The sequence below is a fragment of the Sus scrofa genome, chromosome 15 (assembly GCF_054392235.1).
Source record: "Sus scrofa isolate SSC_HxYL_T2T_F1_AM1 chromosome 15, Sscrofa_HxYL_maternal_Yorkshire_Landrace_v2.0, whole genome shotgun sequence".
Taxonomy (NCBI): Eukaryota; Metazoa; Chordata; class Mammalia; order Artiodactyla; family Suidae; genus Sus; species Sus scrofa.
In genome coordinates, this window is record NC_139397.1 from 44,381,225 (window position 1) to 44,401,112 (window position 19,888).

General features: G+C 53.5%; 1 protein-coding gene across 9 annotated transcripts in view; it reads right to left on the reverse strand.

The window, feature by feature from the left end:
• Window positions 1-19,888, reverse strand: part of GLI2 (GLI family zinc finger 2) — a 267,098-nt gene that overhangs the window by 33,135 nt on the left and 214,075 nt on the right. For all 9 annotated transcript variants that reach the window (XM_084998151.1, XM_084998153.1, XM_021074615.2 and 6 more), the window contains 2 exon segments: window positions 5,882-6,084; window positions 2,615-2,800 (listed from right to left, as the gene is read on the reverse strand). In XM_084998151.1, coding sequence (XP_084854277.1) covers window positions 2,615-2,800; window positions 5,882-6,084 — 389 coding nt within the window.

The following is a 19,888-nucleotide window of genomic DNA, read 5'->3' on the forward strand; positions in this document are numbered from 1 at the left end:
GGGGTGGGCTGGATGGGGTGGACCTGATGGGGTGTAGCGAGAAAAAGGCTCCAAGAGGAGCTGTGGCATAGGGCCCAAACATGGGGTGGACAGTGGTGCTGAGAATCTGGAGACAAAATCCTGCTGGAAGTGGTGGATTGGAAAGAGGGAAAAGATACTGGTGGAAAGATCTGAACTACTATTCATGGAGGACCTACTGTGTGCCTGGCACGGAGCCAGGTTTATACCTTCGCTATGACTCCCCCACAGACCTTGCTCCATCAAATGACCACTTCCGGGCCCAGCCATCCCAGAGGGGACGCAGCTCAGGCAGGCGTGGTCTGGACTGGCCCACAGCATCTCCACCACTGCCAGGACTCCTGCTCCAGCCCGGCTGCTCTGGCCTAGTGGGCTTTCCCTGAGGCCAAGGCTGTTGGGGCCAATCAGATGTCAGTGCTGCTTAGAGGCAGTGTCCCAAGGAAGAGCCCATGATGCTGGGAACCCCAGGGAATTGCAGCAGGAACAGTAATTCCAGCCTTGAGGGTGGAACAGAGGCAGCCCCACTGGGGGCTCTCCCACAGCTGCTCACGTTTGCTGACTTGGCCTCTCCTGCCCTCTGGGACACCAGCCTGACCAGACCCTTCGGTCACAGTGTCTCCGTGTCTGCCCACTGTCCAGCTACGCCAGTGCGACCCACCCTAGAGCTTCAGAAGGCGGAAATTGCTTGGGGGGAGTCTGACATTTGGACAGTGGTGGTGACCTTTATGCCTGGTATTGCCCTGTACTGTCATCATCTGGTTTCTAATTTTGATGAGGAGCAGGTATACACGACCTCGCCAGAGCCCTCCGCTCAGCACCCCTCATCCCCATGGGGAGCACCTAGGTGGCTGTTAGGAGGAGAAGAGAGGGGAGCAGATGCATGTCCTTGGGGACCTGATTTCAAACCTCACACCCACACTGGGCTGGTCCTGGACCAGATACCATCCTGGAGAAGGCATGGGTTCAGATTCTCATTGTACTCTCAGGGTGTGCCGAGGGTAGCCCGAGCCACACCCACAGAGCTGGCATTGTGGGATCTGCCGGGCTCTTCCCCAGAGACGCTCCTGTTGGGGAATGGCAGGGAACACTGCGGGGGTCAGGGACCACAGGAGGTGAGAGAGGGGAGGGGAGGGGAGGGGCATCCAGAGGGACTTCCTGGAGGAGACGAGATCCCAGCCGGGCCTTGGCTTTGCTCCAGCCAAGAAGGTAGAGTTGCAGTGGCTGTTGTGGACTGGAAGCCTAGGGCAGAGTACTGGGGCTAAAGGATGTAAGGCTACTCTGAGTCTCGCAGCCCTGCCTGGCCCATGGGATGGCCTGCAGCCCAGCAGGTCTTCCTGCAGGCTTCTGTCTGCTCCCACCATCAGGGAATGGAAAAGGGCTTGGGGAGGACAAACCTGCAGGAACCGCCCGCCTGCCCTGGCTGCTGCCTTCTGGCTCCACTGCCAGGCCTGCGTCCCAGGGTAACTCTGGGCTGAGCTCCAGGACCAGCAGGTGAGGCAGGGCTGACTGGGGGAGGGGGAGAGATGCACTTTGCACTTGGCTCCACCCACCTCCAGGGGGCGCCATCTGACCCCCGGGGGCTCAGAGTCAGGCTGCAGGTGGCCCTGTGAAAGCAGCTATGAGGATGGTGGGGGTGGGAGGGAGGACTTGGCATCTCTTGGGCAGCAGGTGCGTCCTCTCCCCTGAACACCTCATCTCCCGCCCCCAACAGACGGGCCCGCCTGCAGTTCCTGACAACTCCATCCTCCAAACACTCAGGCCTGAGGCCCCAGAGCTGCTCTCAATGTCCTTCTTTCTCCCCCACTCCACATCTGATCTGGGGACAAGCCTTGATGCTTTACCTTCCACGTCTATCAGAAACATGACCACTTCTCCCCATCTCTGCTAGCTGGGCCCTCTGTCTCCACTCTGCCCCTGCATCTCTTCTCCCATCAGCATTCAAAATGGGATTCCCTTTCAGAATAAGTCAGATCTCAATTCTCCTTGGTCCTACCTGTCTCACTCTGCATGAAAGCCAAAGGTTCACCAAGCCTTGACCGCCACAACCAGCCCCAGAAATCTGCCCCTACCTTGCTGCCCCTCCACGCACTGGGTACCAGGCATACTGGCCTCCTGGGCTTTTGTTGATCTCAGCAGGCACACTGTGTGGCCTCAGGCCCTTCGTACATGCTGTCTCTTCTGCCTGTATCACACTTCTGGCTTATTTCTGCATGGCTCACCTCTTTCAATTCTTGGCTCAAATACCATTTTCCCAGTGAGGAATTCTTGATTTCCTCATTCAAGATGGCACCCCCATCCCACTCGGGGCTCAGAACCCCACTCCTTGAATGGTCTGCTTCTTTCCACTATGCTGTAAGTTCCATGGAGGCAGAGAGGTCTGTTTTGTTCCCTGCAGTGTCTGCAATTTCTACCTCACTTCCTGGCCTGTGATGACTCACTAAGTATTTGTGCCTGTGGTTCAGACGTATCATGTCACCATGGACAGCAGTCATGACAGGGACTGGGGTAAACCCCAGGCCCCCAGCCCCAAAGGAGCAGTAAGCACCCTCCTCAGTCCCCGACTTGCTCCCAGCCCCGACCCTGGCCCAGCACTCACTGTCCACTGGATTGAGGTAGTCGTGGAGATGCGGTGCACTGGCAGCACCCCCGCTCTGCATCAGCAGGTCCCCATAGGGCGTGGGGTGGCCCGCCATGAGGGTCATCTGGTGGTAATAGTCTGAGGCGTTGGCGCCTGGAGCAGGGAGGCCAAACAGCCCCCTCTCCTTAAGGTGCTCGTGGGCCACTGTGGGCAGGAGGGAAGGGGAGAAAGAAGACGTCAGAAACCGGCCAAAGAGAAGCGAAACACACACCTGGCTCCAGGAGTCCCCCTCAGCGGCCTCTGGGCCATCCTCCACCCCCTGGGTCCCTGGGTCCCCCTCCTCCGCTGTCTCCTGTCGCATGGAGCAGACAGCTGGAGTAGGGAGGCCAGATCCCAGCCGCCGTGTCCTCAAAGCCATAAACAACAGCTTCCTCCTCCCCATCCAGGCCCCAGTGACACCGAGAGCTCCAGAGCTGATGTGATCGGTGGTCCAGAAGCCTCTTCAAAGGAAAAAGAAGACGCATATGGAGATGCCAGGGTGGCCAGACAGCTGGGCGCCAGGTCAGCCTCAACACTCAGAACAGGACTGCAGGCAGATTCAGGCGAGCGCTTGCCCAGCCTGGCCAGATAAACTCCTGGCCTGTCCCACAGCTGCAGATGGGGACGGGCTGTGTGCCTAAAGCCCCATGCTCAGCCTTGGCTGGAGCTTAGCAAAGAGGCTGGGAGGATGAGCCTCAGGGTGTCTTGAGGGGGCCTGGCACTAAAGGGTGTGGTGTCAGGGAAAGAGTAGGGGCTTGGAAACCAAAACCCCCTGGGGAGTCCTAGCTTTTTTTTTTTTTTTCTTTTTTGGGGGTTTCTAGCTTTTACCAGATGGGTGCAATTGGGAAAGGGGCCACTTCTCTGACCTGGCTCAGTTTTCCATCTGTAAAATGGGAGTGACAGGAGTTCCCGTTGTGGCTCAGCGGAAACAAACCTGATTAGTATCCATGAGGATGTGGGTTCGATCCCTGGCCTTGTTCAGTGAGTTAAGGATCCACTCAGTGGGTTAAGGGTCTGGCGTTGCCGTGAACTGTGGTGTAGATACAGATGTGGCTTGGATTGGGTGTACCTGTAGCTATGGTATAGGCTGGCGGCAGTAGCTGTGATTCGACCCCTAGCCTGGGAACTTCTATATGCTGCGTTTGCAGCCATTAAAAAAAAAAAAAGCGCCAAAAAAAAAAAAAAAAAAAAAAAAGCAGGGGGTAATAATTCCCACCATTCTAATTACTATTAAAAACGAGTGTTATCAGCCACTGTCATGCTGCGTGTTTGCCGGGTTGTGCAGTCACGGGCCCAGATGGGTCACATGGATTTTCAGGTTTCACTAGCATCAGCATCTATGAGCTGTGGAGCTCAGGGCACTATCGCCCTGGCACTTAGAGAGTTAAAGATCTTGCTCAAGGCCACATGACAGGGAGTTTGAATCTAGAGCCCAGGGCTGCTGTGCCCTCAGCCTCTCCACTGTTAGTCTTGGCAAATATCAAAGATGATGCTGCCAAAGATGATGCACACGCCGGCAGAGAGAAGCAGCCAACGGAAGCAGCCATCCTCTTCCTCTTCCTCTTCCTCCTCCTCGGCTGCTGTGTCCTCCAGAGAAAGCCCTGATCTGCAGCCTCTGCCAGAAATGCCCTCCTCTCCTGTTCCTTGCTTGTCTGCTTCTTCCCTGAAGCCTTCCCGGGAGCACCCACTTGTTCTTAGCACACAAGCAGTCTAGAGACCTCGGATCACCAATGATGTTTGCAGCTGGCACAGATGGTGTCTGGACCTGACATGGCATCTCTGCTCACTTGGGAGTTTGGTCCAGGGTCAGGGACGGGCAGTGGGGTCTCAGGGTATCTGGTCTACCCTTACCCGCCTCAGGGCCATGCAAAGTAGCCAAGTGCCCTGGGGTATCACACCCCTCCCCACTGTCTCGAAGGTCTGGGGCTGGGCTAGGTGGGTGTGGTAGGAAACCAGGCATAAAAGCAGCTCTCTGTTAACTGGATGTCTTTGCTTCAAGGGCAACCAGCCTTGTCTCACCACTTAGCTCACCTTGGACCACACTGCTGTCAGCAGAGACCACACACTCTCCAGCGGTAACAACGCTGAATTCTTAACCACTAGGCTGCCAGGAGACTCCACTGTCTGCTTTCTATTTGGTGAGCATCAGGCAAAGTGCAATCCGCCTGGCCAGGAAGGTGAGCCTGAGGCTTCAGGGACCCTGTTTGTACATTTAAGGGTTGGGATCCTTTTCAGTGTGAAACTCCAGCCTGAGCCTTTGCTGATCCAGGCCTCATTTTCAGCTCCTGGACACATCCATGAGCCTGGAAGGACATACCCCTCTTGGCTAGGATGGAGGTGGCCACAAGGGACCCACTGGACCACAGTTCCTGGACCTTTGCCCATGGGCTCACGAGTGGGTGTTGCACATGTCCTCCAGCCTGAACCAACTCTGGGGCTGCAGGAGAAGGCTTCACTGGGCAGGGTTTGGGAAGATCCAGCCTGGTTGCTTTTAAATTTTCTTTTCTTTTATTTCTTTTGGGCTGTACCCTCGGCATATGGAAGTTCCTGGGCTAGGGCCTGAACTGGAGTTGCAGCTGCCAGCCTACACCAAAGCCACAGCAATGCCAGATCTGAGCCGCATCTGTGACCTACAGCACAGCCTGTGGCAACGCCAGATCCTTAACCCACTGAGTGAGGCCAGGGATTGAACCCGCATCCTTGTGCCATGTGACTCTGTCCTTTTCTGTCTCAGATTCACTGAATAGGGTGGCCATCTGACTCTGAGCTGGGCCACTCCAAGACCTTTCAAAGGGGACATGAAGCCACTGGTGCCGACCCCTGGAGCTCTGGGGCCGGGATGCCCTTTGGAGGCCATGTGTTGACCTACAGGAGACCCAGGCAGATATCAGCCCAGCTCTGCTCTCCTTCTGCTCTGGGGACCCGGAGACACCCCAATCCAGCACCTGCGGTGCTCGACGCCAGCTTCCGCAGACTTAGGCTTGTTTCAACCAAGCAATTCTACCCAAGATAGGACTTGTGTAAGTGAACAGACCTTGCCATTATTATTACGTAATTTGCACGCCAAAGGGTGCTGATGAACAGCTCTTTAATGAGTGCAAAAACCAGTGCACCCGGGTTCTCCTGGTTCTGACCACTCATTTACTAAAAGGTCTGATGTTAAGGGGCGGTGGGGAGGAAGGCCGGCCCGCTCAGCATCCCACGGGCATTGCTAGCATCAGCAGCCCGGCCCCCAGCCCTACTCACCGTCTGCTGGGCTGAGGCCCCTGGCCGCGGGGATGGCGGGGAGCGTGGGGCTGCCGTGCATGGCGCGGAGGTAATGCTCCATGTGGGGGCTCACGTACGGGTGGGGGGCGTTGAAGGGGGACTCCCCAGGGCCGGCGGGGTGCGGGGAGAGCCGGATCAATGAGATGTCTGAGACGACGGGGCTGCCGCTCAGGGCGGGAGGCCTGCGGAGATAAAGAGGAGTGGTCTGAGAAGGCATGGGCTGTGGAGGAGGACACGGGGGACTCCAGCAAGCAGCAGAAACGGGCGGCCTGTGCCTTCTGTTTCATACGCCAGCATCCCCTGGCCACCCTTCATGTAGAGTCCGATCTCTCATACACTGGCCAGTGGACACAAGTGGAAAGGTCTGAGGGCTGTGTGGCGGCGATGAAAGTCTCCACACACAGGACTGGATTTGCTGGACCATGACCTTCATGGGCCACGCACCTGTGGGATTTGTCACCAAGCTTCCCCAGCACCTGCTCGGGGCCGGACGCACAGCATGAACCAGTAAGTCTTTGTTAAATGGATGGGTATAAAAAATAACCTGAAAATACTAACAGCGGAGGGGAGATGCTAAGAGTTCATTTTCCTGACAGAACTGAGAAAAAGAGGAATCGGGAGGTGCCCTGAAAGTGGTGAATTTGGGGCTCCCATGGGATGAGGGCTAAAGTGCTCAGACACAGGAGCAGATGTAAGGAAAAGGTCGGGGTTAGAGAAGAGTTTTGAGATGGTGAGCCATCGCGAGAACTGTCGAATATCATTTTGGCTCTCCTTACGCGGAACTCCTGCTGATGTTCACCACGTCTCCCTTCTCTGATGCCCACCAACCATCAGGCATGTGGCTGTCGTGGCCTCTCGGGCCAGGGATGGGGGGGGCCATGGCCCATCTCTACTGTCAGCCCTCTAGGAGGGGCCGGCCATGCTCAACAAAAGGACAGGACTGCTCCCTGGGGACCTCCAAGCAGCTGCCAGCATGTTAGCTGCAAGGGTGTTCTGCGGCCTTCTACTCTAAAGCTTGTCCATATTAAAGAAAAATTGGACTGGGAGGGAGGTAGCTGTGAAACTACAATGAAAGTACTGGGAGGCAAATTTACCAAGATGTTGATTCTGATTTTTTTTTTTTTTTTCAGAAAACAGAGGTTGCTCTGTGATTTCACATAGTGCAAAGAAAAGAGTATGTGTTTGAATCAAACCAATACGCATTAGAATCTCAGTCACTACGAAGAACAGTAGGGAGGTTCCCTAAAAAACTAAAAATAGACTTGCCATGTGATTCTACAATCCCCCTCCTGGGCACGTATCCAGACAAAACTAATTCCAAAAGATATCTGCACCCCATGTTCATAGCAGCACTATTTACAATAGCCAAGATATGGAAACCACCTAAATGTCTACTGACAGAGGAACAGATAAAGATGTGGTACATATACAGGATGGAATACTACACAGCCATAAAAAAGAACAAAATAATGCCATTTGCAGCAACATGGATGGGCCTAGAGATCATCATACGAAGTAAAATAAGTCAGACTAAGACAAATGTCATATGATATCACTTTTATGTGGAATCTAAAAAAATGATTCAACAGTTCCTGCTGTTAAGAAACTGACTATGTTGGCCCAGGTCCCTGAGGAATTGTGAGTTTGATCCCCAGCCTGGCACAGTGGGTTAAAGGATTCGGCGTTGTTGCAGCTGTGGCTTGGGTTTGATCCCTGGCTTGGGAACTTCCATATGCTGTGGATGCAGCCCTAAAAAACTAATGAACCTTTAAAAAATAGAAATGATACAAATAAACTTATCTACAAAGCAGAAATAGACAGAGAACAAACCAAAGGGAGAAGGTGGGGAGGGATAAATTAGGAGTTTGGGATAAACTTGTATGTGCTACTACATATAAAACAGATAGTCAATAGTGCCTCGCTGTATAGCACAGGGAGCTATACCCAATATTTTGTGATAACCTATAATGGAAAAGAATCTCTAAAAATACAGAATAAAAAAATAGAAAAATAAAATACAGAATAAAATATATGTATTCTTTTATCACCTTGCTGTGCACCTGAAACTAACGTCACATTGTAAAATCAACTACATTTCAACAAAAATTAAAAAAGGAATCTCAGCCTGCATCGGCTCAGTCACACAGAACAAATAACTTAACCTCGCCAAGCCTCAGTTTCCTCATCGGCAAAATGGGGCTGCCATGAGGATGAAAGTCTCTCCAAAGGGTGCCAGAGACACATTCAATACATGAGAGCTGTCACAACAGCATGAGTACCACACTCTGAGGGCAAAAGCCAGCTGTGCCCAGGAAGCCCTCAACGTTTTCAGTGGGGCTGATGTTGGATATGTGAAAAGGCGCTGCTGGAATCGGCTACTTCAGTGAGGGAGCGATTTGTCTGTGGGCTGGAACAAACCAGAGATAATTACTGATTATGTTCAACAGTGCATGAAAACTGTGCTTACAATGCAGTGGGATCTAGGACCCAAACAGGTGACATCCAGATGTCCTAACATCTGGGTTACAAAAATTCCCCACTCGGAGGTTGCTCCCCAAGCCCGGAGGGGCGCCTTCTGTGATGTTACTTTCGAGCTTTTGCAGGTGTGTTTGCAATGGACGTGCAGCTCCAACAAACCTGCCAGGCCACTTCCAACGCCACAGCACTTCTGCCAACTCCAGTTCTTGGTCTTTTGCACCCTATACCTGGTCAGGGCAAGTCCTTCTCCCTATAAGTCCAGGTCCAGGGCCCTGGTTGGTGGTGCCCTCCCTGAAGCTTGTTGCCTGGCATGAGGTAGGTTTCTGCTACCCCCAAGAGGCACAATTCCTGTCTTAGGTTGGCAGCTCTGCTTCCCAGGGAACCTGGTTCTATCTAAGAACTGGGCATGTCCCGGGTGCCTCTGCATCAAGCATCTGGCAGGCCCCCAGCATCCTGTGGGCTTTCAAAGCTATTTTCAGAGCCCGGGTGGTGATACAACTGTAAGCCAGGCACCGACCTTGGCAGAAGGGAGCCTTTGCAGTAAGTCATGGCTTCAAGCTGTTCCCACTTACAAGACACCGCTGGAGGCCAAGCCACCTGCTAGGAAATGGCCCTGAGGGCCAGGGACTTAAAAGGTGGCTTTACTCGGGGCAGGGGAGGCAGAGGCCACGTGTCCAGGGGAGAAGACAGAGTGGGTGACACACCTCCTGGCCCCAGAGCCTTGGTTTTCCCCAGGACGCTCAAGGCAGGGAAGGCTCCAGGGCCTGCAGAACACCGGCCCGGGTTGAGGTCAAAGCAGCCTGTCGTTACTGAAGCCAATGGCCCTAAGTGGCCCATTCAGGCCTTCGTAGCACCAGGTCACCTGTGGGGCCCATGGACCATGGGCGAGCCCCACAAGACAAGCCAGAGATTACAACCCCCAATTTTTTATTTTTTTCCTTTTAGGGCTGCACCCGCAGCATACGGAAGTGCCCGGGCTCGGGGTCAAATAGGAGCTGCAGCTGCCAGCCCACATCACAGCCACAGCAATGTGGGATCCGAGCTCCATCTGGAACCTACACTGCAGCTCACATCAACCCTGGATCCTTAACCTACTGAGCGAGGCCAGAGATGGAACCTGTGTCCTCATGGATACTAGTCAGGTTCATAATCGGCTGAGCTACAACGGGAACTCCTCCATGGGGATTTAAAGGCACATGTTCAGGGCACGTGGCCACCTAGGTCTGTCCATGATGACTCCCATCCCACTGGTCAGGTGAGCATCTCCCAAGCAGGAGGCTGGGTGCAGTGTCGTCAAGGCAATGTGTACCTGGTTCTGGGGCTGCCCTGGTGGGGCTGGAGTCAAGGCCAATCACAGCGACTGGGCCCGAGTGCCCACACTGCAGAAAGGGACTTGTGTCTCTGTTACCACCCCCTGCCACCTGCTTTCCACCACATTCCTCACCAAGGAAACAGGGAGCCCAAGGTCTTCCAGGCCACCCCCTCCCTGTCCAGGCCCTCTTCCCTTGGCGAGGATGCCTTGCTGACCTCAGAACGGCAGCCCGTGAAGCTAGCAGGGACTGGACGGCTGCCTGAGGGTGAGTGAGAAGCTTGGCACCTACAATGCACTTCACCCTTGAGGACTCTGGGTCCAGGGATGGAAGTCACTCCCCAGGCCGTGTGGCCAGACATGCAGGCAGGGATTCAAGTCAAGTGGGCCTCCCTCCCAGGATGGTGCTGCCTTGGCCCAGGACTCTTCCTGCTCCCACATGGAGCAGTGTCAAGGACTCTCTGTCCCTTGGGTGTGACAGGGCAGGAAGCTCTAAGGGGCCACTGCTCTGCCCCTCAGCAGACTGGACAGAGGATGGCCATGAGGTGGGGCAGCTCACACAAGAGCAGATGAAAGGTTGCAGGGAGCCAGCCCTGATCTTCTGGTGCCAGGAACAAGCTGTGGCCGCTGGGCCCAGTAGAGGCGGAACTCAGTGGGAGTCTGTGCAGAGCAGAATTGAGTGCTGGAGGCTGGTCATGGGGCCCCAGGTCAGAGCCCGAAAGCAGTGGGGCAGGGCCAGCCCTGATCCTTCCCGCTTACCTGGGTGGCCAAGGTCAGGGATGCTGCCCCTCTCTGGGGCCTCACCAAGGGGGTGCAAGGGACCAGAGCAGGGCACATGGTCAGGGTTAACAAGCATTAAGTCCTTTCTGTCCCTTTTCAGCAACAAGCCAGCTTGGGATGTGGAGCATCTGCTGACCTGGGCCACCTAGTACCCCAGACAACAGGCCCATCAGCCAACACAGCTACAGGTGACTTTCCAGACACCTCCTCTGGGAAGTCCCCCCAGATGTCCCCTCTGCCCGTCACTGTTTAGCTGTGCCCTGACCTGGCATTTCCTCAAGACTGGGTGCCATCTGCCATGGGGGTCACATGTATGCATTTCCTTTACTAACTAAATACAAAATGCCCAAAGTAGGCACTTTACACCCATTTTACAGATGAGAACATTCTCAGAAAGGCTATGTCCCTTGCCCGAGTTATGGAACGACAACCGGTCCCGATGGGTCTGGGCCCAACCCCTGGCACAGAAGTGGGTGCCGGTGATGCTCCAGCAGGTGCAGGATCAGGGAGGGAGCAGCACCTGGAAAGAGAAGGACTCAATCCCTGCCCTGTTCCAGTTCCCTAATTGCTCCATCCCCTCCCACACCATCACCACACGCAATAAAGTCCAGCTCTCAGGAGGGCACTGGAACTGCTCCCTCGCACTATGTTGGGAATGACTGACAGTATCAGAGTCACAAATGTTCTAAGAGATTGTTGTTGTTGTTGTTTTGGCTGCACCGAAGGCATATGGAAGTTCCTGCGCCAGGCATCGAACCCAAGCCACAGCAGTGACCTGAGCCGTTCCAGTGAGAACAACAGCTCCTTAACCTGCTGTGCCACTAGGGAATTCTGAGATTATTGTTTTAACAGAACAAACAAAGCCAAATAAATGAATCTCCAATGGCAGACTTCTAAGCATTAGTAATGTATTTGGGGGACCAGGATGCTTCCCAGCAGCCCCCAAACCACACCAATGCAGCCAATCTTCAAGGCTGGTCCTTCAGGGACCAGGGAGTCTCTTTTCTTGGAAATTTGCCCCATCCCAAGCCCACACGAGCGTCTGCATGAAGCATGGGTACTGCCAGGGATGGGGAACCAATAACAGTATCGAGACCTACAAGGAAAGGCAGCTGCCAATGGAATCTGAGCTCTGCTTCAGGCCCACTCCCAGCCACCACCTCCTTCTCTTCTTCCATTTCCACACATGGGCTGTGGGAGCCCAACCCTGGTCTTAGCTGCAGCCCATCCCGACCTTGAACTGGGCAGGGACTCAAGGAAGTGCCCTTGAGGATGGGAGGAAGGACAGATGTGTGAGCTCATTTTAAAAGATTGCTGCAGGCACTCACACACCTGCAGGCCTCCACTGCAGGATGGTGGAGTTAGCCTTTCTGCAGGCTGCTCGGCTTGGATACTACTCTCAGGCATCGTCTTCTCCCCATCAGTCCACTATGAGCTCATCTGAGCCTGATTCTATCTATTGCTTCTTCGCGTATTTGTTAACCTTCCCAACAAAACTGTCCCAGGCACTCACTCAGAGCCTGAGTGGAAGAGACAGAAATACAAATCAGTTTCATAAAGCTTCCAGCAGAGGAACCAATTCCCTGACTGTGCCTGAAGGCTTCTCAGAGGAGGTGACATTTGGGCTGGGTTCTGAAGGATGAATAGGAGTTTGCAAGGAAGTGCACTACAAATACAAGAAGTGGCAAGTGCAAAACAAGGCTGGAAGTAAGGATGTGTGTGTGAAGTTTATATCCTGGGGGAAGCAGCACAGCCCACGGAGAGCCTTGGGCTGGATCTATGTTGGACCCACTTCCCTTCCTCTGCTGGGGATGAGGGCCATGTAACTCAAGCCCAGATGATCAGAGAGCTGGTGCTCATATTCCAGGGCAAGAGAGCAGCTTTGGCTGATATCTCTGGGAAAGAAGTGTGCTCTGTCCACAGGGGTTGGCTATGCAGGTAAGATGAAGCCTGGAGCTGCTGGGAGCCTTGAGTAGAGAGGCCAAGAAAGGAGACAATATACAAAACACCAGAGCTGGGAGCCATAGAACCAGTTTCTTGAACTGAATACCCATCTGGCTTTGCTGGAAGCTAGTATCCTCAGCCTTTTCAGTTATCTGAACCAGGATGTCTGTTTGTTTCAACCAGTCTGAGCTGTTTTTCTGTCTGAAGCAGCTGCCAAGGCCTGTCAGAGTAAACCTTGACTAATGCAGCCCCCATCCTGTCTGGAGTGCTCCCTTGCCTTACTTCCTGTGAGGCAGACTTGCACTATAGTTTCTTGGGCCTGTATGCACCCACCCACCCCCACCCCCACCTGCAGGGCTGGAGGACAGGGCAGCAGACAGCGGGGCGGGGTGGCGGGGTGTGGGGGGGTGGGCGAGGGCAGCTGAACACGAGGCACAAGCAGGGGTCTGAGTGAGAGGAACAGCCAACTGCCTCCTGCGTGTGTGTGTGTGTTTGTTTGTGTGTGTGTGTGTGTGATTAGCGGCAGTGGCCTGCAGCAGCCAGGCTGATTCCGCTCCAGGAGGTGAGTCTTGTGCTTGCCCCATTGTCCACGCTGGCCTGCTGGCCGGGCCTGGCTCTTCCTCCCAGGAGGCTGCACGCAGGCCCGGGAAAGGGCCTCTTCTTAGCAGGTTCTTTCCTCTTCCGTCTTTCCCTTCCTCCCTCTTGGGAGAGGGCCTGCAAAGTCTCTGAACAAGATCTCAGGGACAGGCCCAGAAACCAGGATGGTGGCCGGGGCGGGGGGCGGTGGGGGGGAAAGGAGGAAAAGGAGCAAGAGGCTGGACAAAGCAAGAGGAGACCCAGCTGCCGTTCCGGCCTAAGCGGGCATTGCTGCGGGAGCTGCTGCAGATGGCGTGGTCAACATTCCCTTCACACCAACTGCGTGCAGCCCATCCAGCCACTCTGCAAGGCAGGTCTTATTACTTCCATTTCAAAGAGAAGGACACTGAGGCTCTGGGCAGTTAGGAACCTTGCCCGAGGCAGCTGAGCTGAAGGTGGCTGAGCGCCTTTCTGACTCTGTGATGGCAGACATGGTCCTTTGACATTGCCAACGATGCAGGAACAGGCAAGCTCCCGCCACAGCCGTCTCGGCTGCCAGAAATCCAGCCTGGCGCCCCTTTGCAGACATTACCTGGGCTGGTCTTCATGCCAACCCTGGGCGTGGGGGCCAGGTGGAGGGGAGCTGACCCAGGTGGGGAGCCGGGGCTCTCTGGTCTGTCACTTCTCGTGGACCTGGGTTGTGCATCCTCGCTGGCAGGATGGGGCAGCCATGAGACAGAAGCAGCTCAGCATGGAAAGCGTGCACTGCGTTCCCAGGTGCTTAGTAGGTACTCAGCCCATGCCTGTCATCTCTTTTCTTATATTTATCAGGTGAGCAAATGGAAGGGAGTCAGGGTGGAGTGGACCCAGCCTGCATCTCTCCGCAGCCAGCCCTGCCCCTTCCCCCCTGCTGGCACAGCATTTCTGGAGGGAGATGAAAGGAAAGGCCAAAACGATGCAAACGCTGCACGCCGGTGTGTATCTCGGCCTGGGCGGGCTGGGCCTGAGCAAGCATGCCTAGACCCTCGGGGCCGGGTGCCAGCCCTGGGCACTGGAAGGATAGATGGTTCCTAGAGGGCGCTGGCTTCCTCTAGGCTGGAGGCGGAGTAAGATTTTATTGATGGGAGGGGTAGGGAGGGTGTCCGACCCCTCGGGCACAGCCCCAGCCAAGGCACCAGGGCAGGAGCCAACGTGCTCCATAAGGCAGCGAGGAGGGGATGGAAGTGCAGGGGTTGGAGCCCCTGGACCCACCCATGGCGCCTGTTTGCAGAGGAGAACAAGGCAGGGCCGAGGGTGCTGACTCATGCAGATGCAGCACGAGCCATCAGGGCAGACTCTCCCACTCAGGGGTCAGCGGCCAGCAGGAAGGACCCTTGGCCACCCAGAGATGCTCCTTCTGATGGCTCTGTTCAAAGACATTCTGTGTGGGTCGGTAGGGCCAGAAATAGGTAGGAATAAGCCCTTCAGCCCCATTTCACAGACAGCATGACTGAGACCCTAAGCAACAGCGGCACAGTCAGGGAGGGGTCCGCGGGAGCAGCAGATCCGGAATGCCCAGGTGCTGGGCATCACCCGATCCTAGCTTGGCCTATGGGCCGTCATTGAGGATGAGAAAGAAGTCTGGTCACGTGGAGCTACGGGCATGAAAATCTCACCTCCAGCCTGCTTCTTGGGGTGACCTGCAGCCTTCATGGCACAGGAAGACCGCATGGCTGTGCAGTCCAGTGCCTGTGTCCCCTCATGGCTTCCTCTCTGGTCCTAGGTCCTGCTGGGCGTGCTCCTCACGGTGCTGGCCCTGGATGTCTGCTCCTCCGCTCAGGCTCTTCTCCTCTTCAGCCCTGCCCTGTCCCATCCCCAGTCCCCCGTCTTCCCCCTCAGATGGGACCCTTCCCCGTAAGCCTCCCACCCCATGTCGAGGTCAGGCCCCTGACATGGAGGACGGCTCCCAAACTGGACCCTGAGCACGTCCAACCTGGCTGGTCACTTTTGCAGTGATGAGCTCATGCAGGGCCTGTCTTCCCACTGGATAGGCCACCCGAGCAGCAGGCTCCAGCCCCTTCTGCTCACTCACAGGCACATGCATGTTGGATGGATGAGTGGATGGATGAATGAATGCATGAATGAATGAAGCAGTGAGTGTGTCCGGTGAAGAGCGAGGCATTGTAGCAGCAGACCGGGGTTCCTCGGCTCACTCCCAGCTGTGTGGCTGGGAGGAATTCATGTCCCTGTTTCCTCCTCCATAAAGAGCAGTCATAACTCAATACATAAAGAACAATCATAACACAGGAGCAATCAGAGTGTCCTTACAAATACCGATGAGCGGAGAACGGCTAAGTGCACGAGGCTGATAATATCTCTCAAAGACGCACTGGTGTCCTAATCCCCACAACTTGTGAAATTACTTTATTTGGAAAAAAGGATCTGGCAGGTGTGATTAAGGTAAGGAGGCCGAGAGGAGGAGATGACGGGGTAGATGAGGATTATCTGGGGTGGATGCACAAGTGTCTTGTGACTGGATGCAGAAGAGGAGGAGGTGGTGTAACCATGGGGGCAGAGGCTGGAAGGATGTGGCCACAAGCCAAGGGGTGCCGGTGGCCTCCAGAGGCCGGAGGAGGCCAGGAAGGGCTTCTCCCCTACAGCCCGAAGAGGGGGCACGGCCCTGCCGACACCTTGATTTCCACCCAGTAATGCCAATTTTGGACTCTGATCTCCAGAACCATGAGAGAGAATAAATTTCTGTTGTTGTAAGCCACAGAGTTGTGGTAACTTAGGAGCAAAGAGAATGTGTAATACATTCTGGCGTTGCTGTCATTATCACTGTCACCTTCCTTCTGAGACTGTCAGCTCTTTGGAGCCTACTCCCCAGTAGGTGACGCATCAGTGGCAGGTGACAAGGAAGAGGAGATCCCCTCCCTGCTGCGAGGGCATCTGAACCCCACCTCCCTGGCTCTCAGGGACCTGGAGCGTGTCTCCCCGCCAGCCGCCTGGATTACACGGTTGCCGGCTCCCCAGAGCTGAACTCACTCTGCACGCAGCCTGGACACGCCAACCCTTCCTGCCCCGGGGGCTGCTTGCTTGTGCGCACAGGTCCTGCCTTGGGGCTGAGAGGCCACCACCCACTGGGATCACAGGGCCATGGGTGGGGTGGGCAGACTCTGAGAGGGGAGGCCATGACCCCTTTGCTATTTCTAGCAGCTCAGGGCCAAGCATCCACTTTGGCCTTGGGCCCACTGATGTGCCAGAAAGCAAAGGAACTCCCCAAAGCTGGCCGTGATGCTCTGAGCTACGTGCTTTCCCAAACCAGGGCTCCCCCAGCACCCGGGGGGCAGGGCGCACTTGGGTCTGCTCTCATGAGCATCCTGCACAGCAAAGCTGCTGCCCTTGCCCTGTGAACACACAGACATAGAGCTCCCTGGCACCCACTGGGGTTCAATCTCTCCAAGGCTTTTTTTGCTGGTTTTGCTGTTTCTGCTTTTCTTTTCTTTTCTTTTTTTTTTTAATTAAAATTTTTTTTTGCTTTAGGGCCACATCTAGCGCATATGAAAGTTCTCAGGCTAGGGGTGGAATCAGAGCTGTAGCTCTGGCCTATTCCACAGCCACAGCAATGCCAGATCTGAGTCAAGTCTGTGACCTACACCGCAGTTCACAGCAATGCTGGATTCTTAACCCATTGAGCGACGGCAGGGATCAAACACGCATCCTCATGGATACTAGTCAGGTTCATTACTACTGAGCCACAATGGGAACTCCCAGTTTTTTCTTTCTTTCTTTTTTTTTCATTATGTGAAACTGTACATTGGTAGGTAAACTTATCACCTTTTCATAGGTTAATTCAAAAAGTTCCAGAAATCAAAATACACTAAGGGGGTTTGCAACTGTAAGATGAAGAGTGGCTCCTTTGGGAAATCCCTAGAGAATTGCCTGTCCCCAAATCAGAGGCCAACTGGCACATTCCGGTGCCTCTGGGCTGCATTCTGTCCCTGTGGGGGAGGCTCTGTGAAGCAGCAGAAAAGACACCTGTAAACAGGGGCTGGAACACAGCAGCCAGCCACTCATCCATTTGCTCCTGTGCTCACGCCTCATTCCCTCCACCAGCCAATGTTCACTGAGGTGAGGAGCTGGGGTCTGAAGACTCAGCAGGAATCCCACACCCAGGAAATGCAGCAGGAGCTTTCAAACCCGACTAAGTCCTGAACCAGGGTATCTGGTCAATCTGTACATTCCCAGGGTCCACTCTGTACCTATATGTGCGTGGATCCCAGCAAAGAGCATGAGAGCTCATGAGGCTGCAGTAGTGACAAGCCGTTAGGAAATGACGGTCCCCCAAGCCTAGAGTTCACTCTGGTGTCTTGACAAAATCACCATGCTAGACTATTCACAATAGCCGAGACATGGAAACCTAAATGTCCTTGACAGAGGAATGTATAAAGAAGATGTGGTATCTATACACAATGGAATACTACTCAGCCATAAAAAGGACAAAATGATGCCATTAGCAGCAACATGGATGCAGTTAAAGATTACCTATCAAACTAAGTGAAGTCAGAGAAAGAAAGACAAATGCCACATATCACTTATATGTGGAATCTGTAAGATAATACAAATGAATGTATGTACAAAACCAAAACAGACTCACAGACATAGAAAACTAATATGGTTACCAAAGGGAAAGTGGGGAGGGGCTGAGGGGACTCGATGAATTAGGAGTATGGAATTAACAAATACACATTACCATATATACAATAGATAAACAACGAGGATTTACTGTATAACACAAGGAATAATATTCAATATCTTATAATAACACACAATGGAAAATAATCTGAAAAAAATATATATATAATTGAATCACTCTGTCATATACCTGAAACTAACACTATTATAAATCAACTATACTTTAATTAAAAAAAAAAACCATGTTGGGACCTCTGGGATCAAGAAGGGAGAGTGGACACTGACTGTAGCCTGTAAACAGTACACAAGGTGCTGGAGCAGAATGAGGGGTGGGAGGGAAAGAATTCATTCACTCTGCTGGGGTAATCTGAGAAGGCTTCCTGCAGGAGGTGGCATCTTGAGCTGGGCTTTAACTCTTACAGGGAATGGAAAGAAGGCAGTGAAGGGGGGAGGCCTGGTGTTCTGAGACAGGAAAATAGCTGAAAAAAAGGGTGGGTCAAGTTGGGAATAGAGAGCAGAGTCCAGGGGCTGAAGGTCATACCAGACAGCTGGGTAGGGGGAGAGCATGTAGGGAAAACCATGAAGGAAATGTCAGTGACCTGAGCCGGGTTTCAACAGGAACTCTCCTTCATCCTGATGCTTCATCATGGGAGCCAAAGAGAGCAGGCGCAGATTGGGAGATGATATTTACAGCACAGACAACCAATTGCCCAATGAATAGCCTTAATATATAAAATGCTTAGTCAAATTAATAGGAAAAAGACAGCTCCATAGAAAAATCGGCAAAATGGCTGAACAGGCATTTCACAAGAAGGAAGCATTATTGGCCAATAAACATATGAAAGAATGTAATCAGCTTCATTAGTAATAAGGGAAACAGAAAAATAGTTTCACAAGAGATGCCATGTAGGCAACAATTAAAAGGCTGATGACATCGCCCTGGTCATAAGGATGTGAGACAAGCTGAGGCCTCCAATGCCGCTGGTGGAAGTGAGGCTTCGACAAAAACTCCGGCAACGTCCAGGAGGGTTAAAACACAAATACCTGGTGACTTAGCACTTTTATTCTCAGACATTTATTCTAAAGAACGAGAGACACGCGAGGCCTGGAGGACAGTTTTGGAGCATTCAGTGTAATGATGTTCAAAACAGCAAAAGCACAGGTGCCTCCCAGGTGCGTCAGTCCAGGCTGCTTCAGAGCAGCGAGAGTGAACGAAACAAGAGCACCATGTGATGACCCTGGAACATTCCGAGACCGGTGAAAATCAGGTTCCTCAAGAATCCCTGGGCAATGAATCTGTTTATACAAAGCCCACAGAGCAAAAGAAAACAACGTATAATTAGAACAGTTAGACATCAGGAGAACTGTCACAGAAGGCAGCGCAGGAACAAGGTGACAACGCCAGGTCCCAGGACCCTCAAAGATGCTGCCACACCCCCAGTCCTCAGGCAGAGCTGGGTAGGCTGGTCATGCTTACTCTTTACCTCGTAACCACGCTCTTGCTCTTCCTTTGGGTGTCTTCAATATAATACAGCCAAACTTCTAAAAAGGATGGCTGGCTAGAAGCTGGACGAGTGGACAAGAGTTCTGGAATGGGCAGTCAAGGGACTGCAGGGCTGTCATTGAAGCACCTGTCCACACAGACTGCTGGAGGGTGCCTGAGGGGCCAGTGGTTGTCTCTGAGGTTGCCCAGTGGGCTCGTCTTGGCTGTGCCATCTGTCTACTGCCCAGACTCCCTCCCGGTCAGCCCCAGTCCATCCCGCAGCCTGCTTGGGGACTGACACACATCTGTATACACGTGCCATCCGTTCACCCCTCTGCCTGTCCTGGCCTCGGCCCAGACCCGCATTCCACCAGACCTAGCCAAGTGCCAGCTCTCAGCTGTCACTCCCCACACAGAGCAGTCCCGTAATAAAGAAATCACTGTTTTCAGCTGACAAAGAGCAGATTTCTTACTAAGTAAACACTGATGTTTTGGTAGGGAAATTGGGTTATAAAGTTGCGCCTACAAAGGAGGCCAGACAGATGGACTTGGTTAAGATCTAGCCACACAGGCAACAGGGGTTGATTCAATCGCTCACTCTTTTAGCACATTTTTCTTCTCCTCAGAGCAGAAGGATAGGAAGGTTATCGGCGCTTTCAAACATAAAACCCCAAAAGCATAAAAAACAAGAGGGACGTATCAAGGAGACTTTCTTTTGCTAGCAAAGCGATGACTTGTGCAG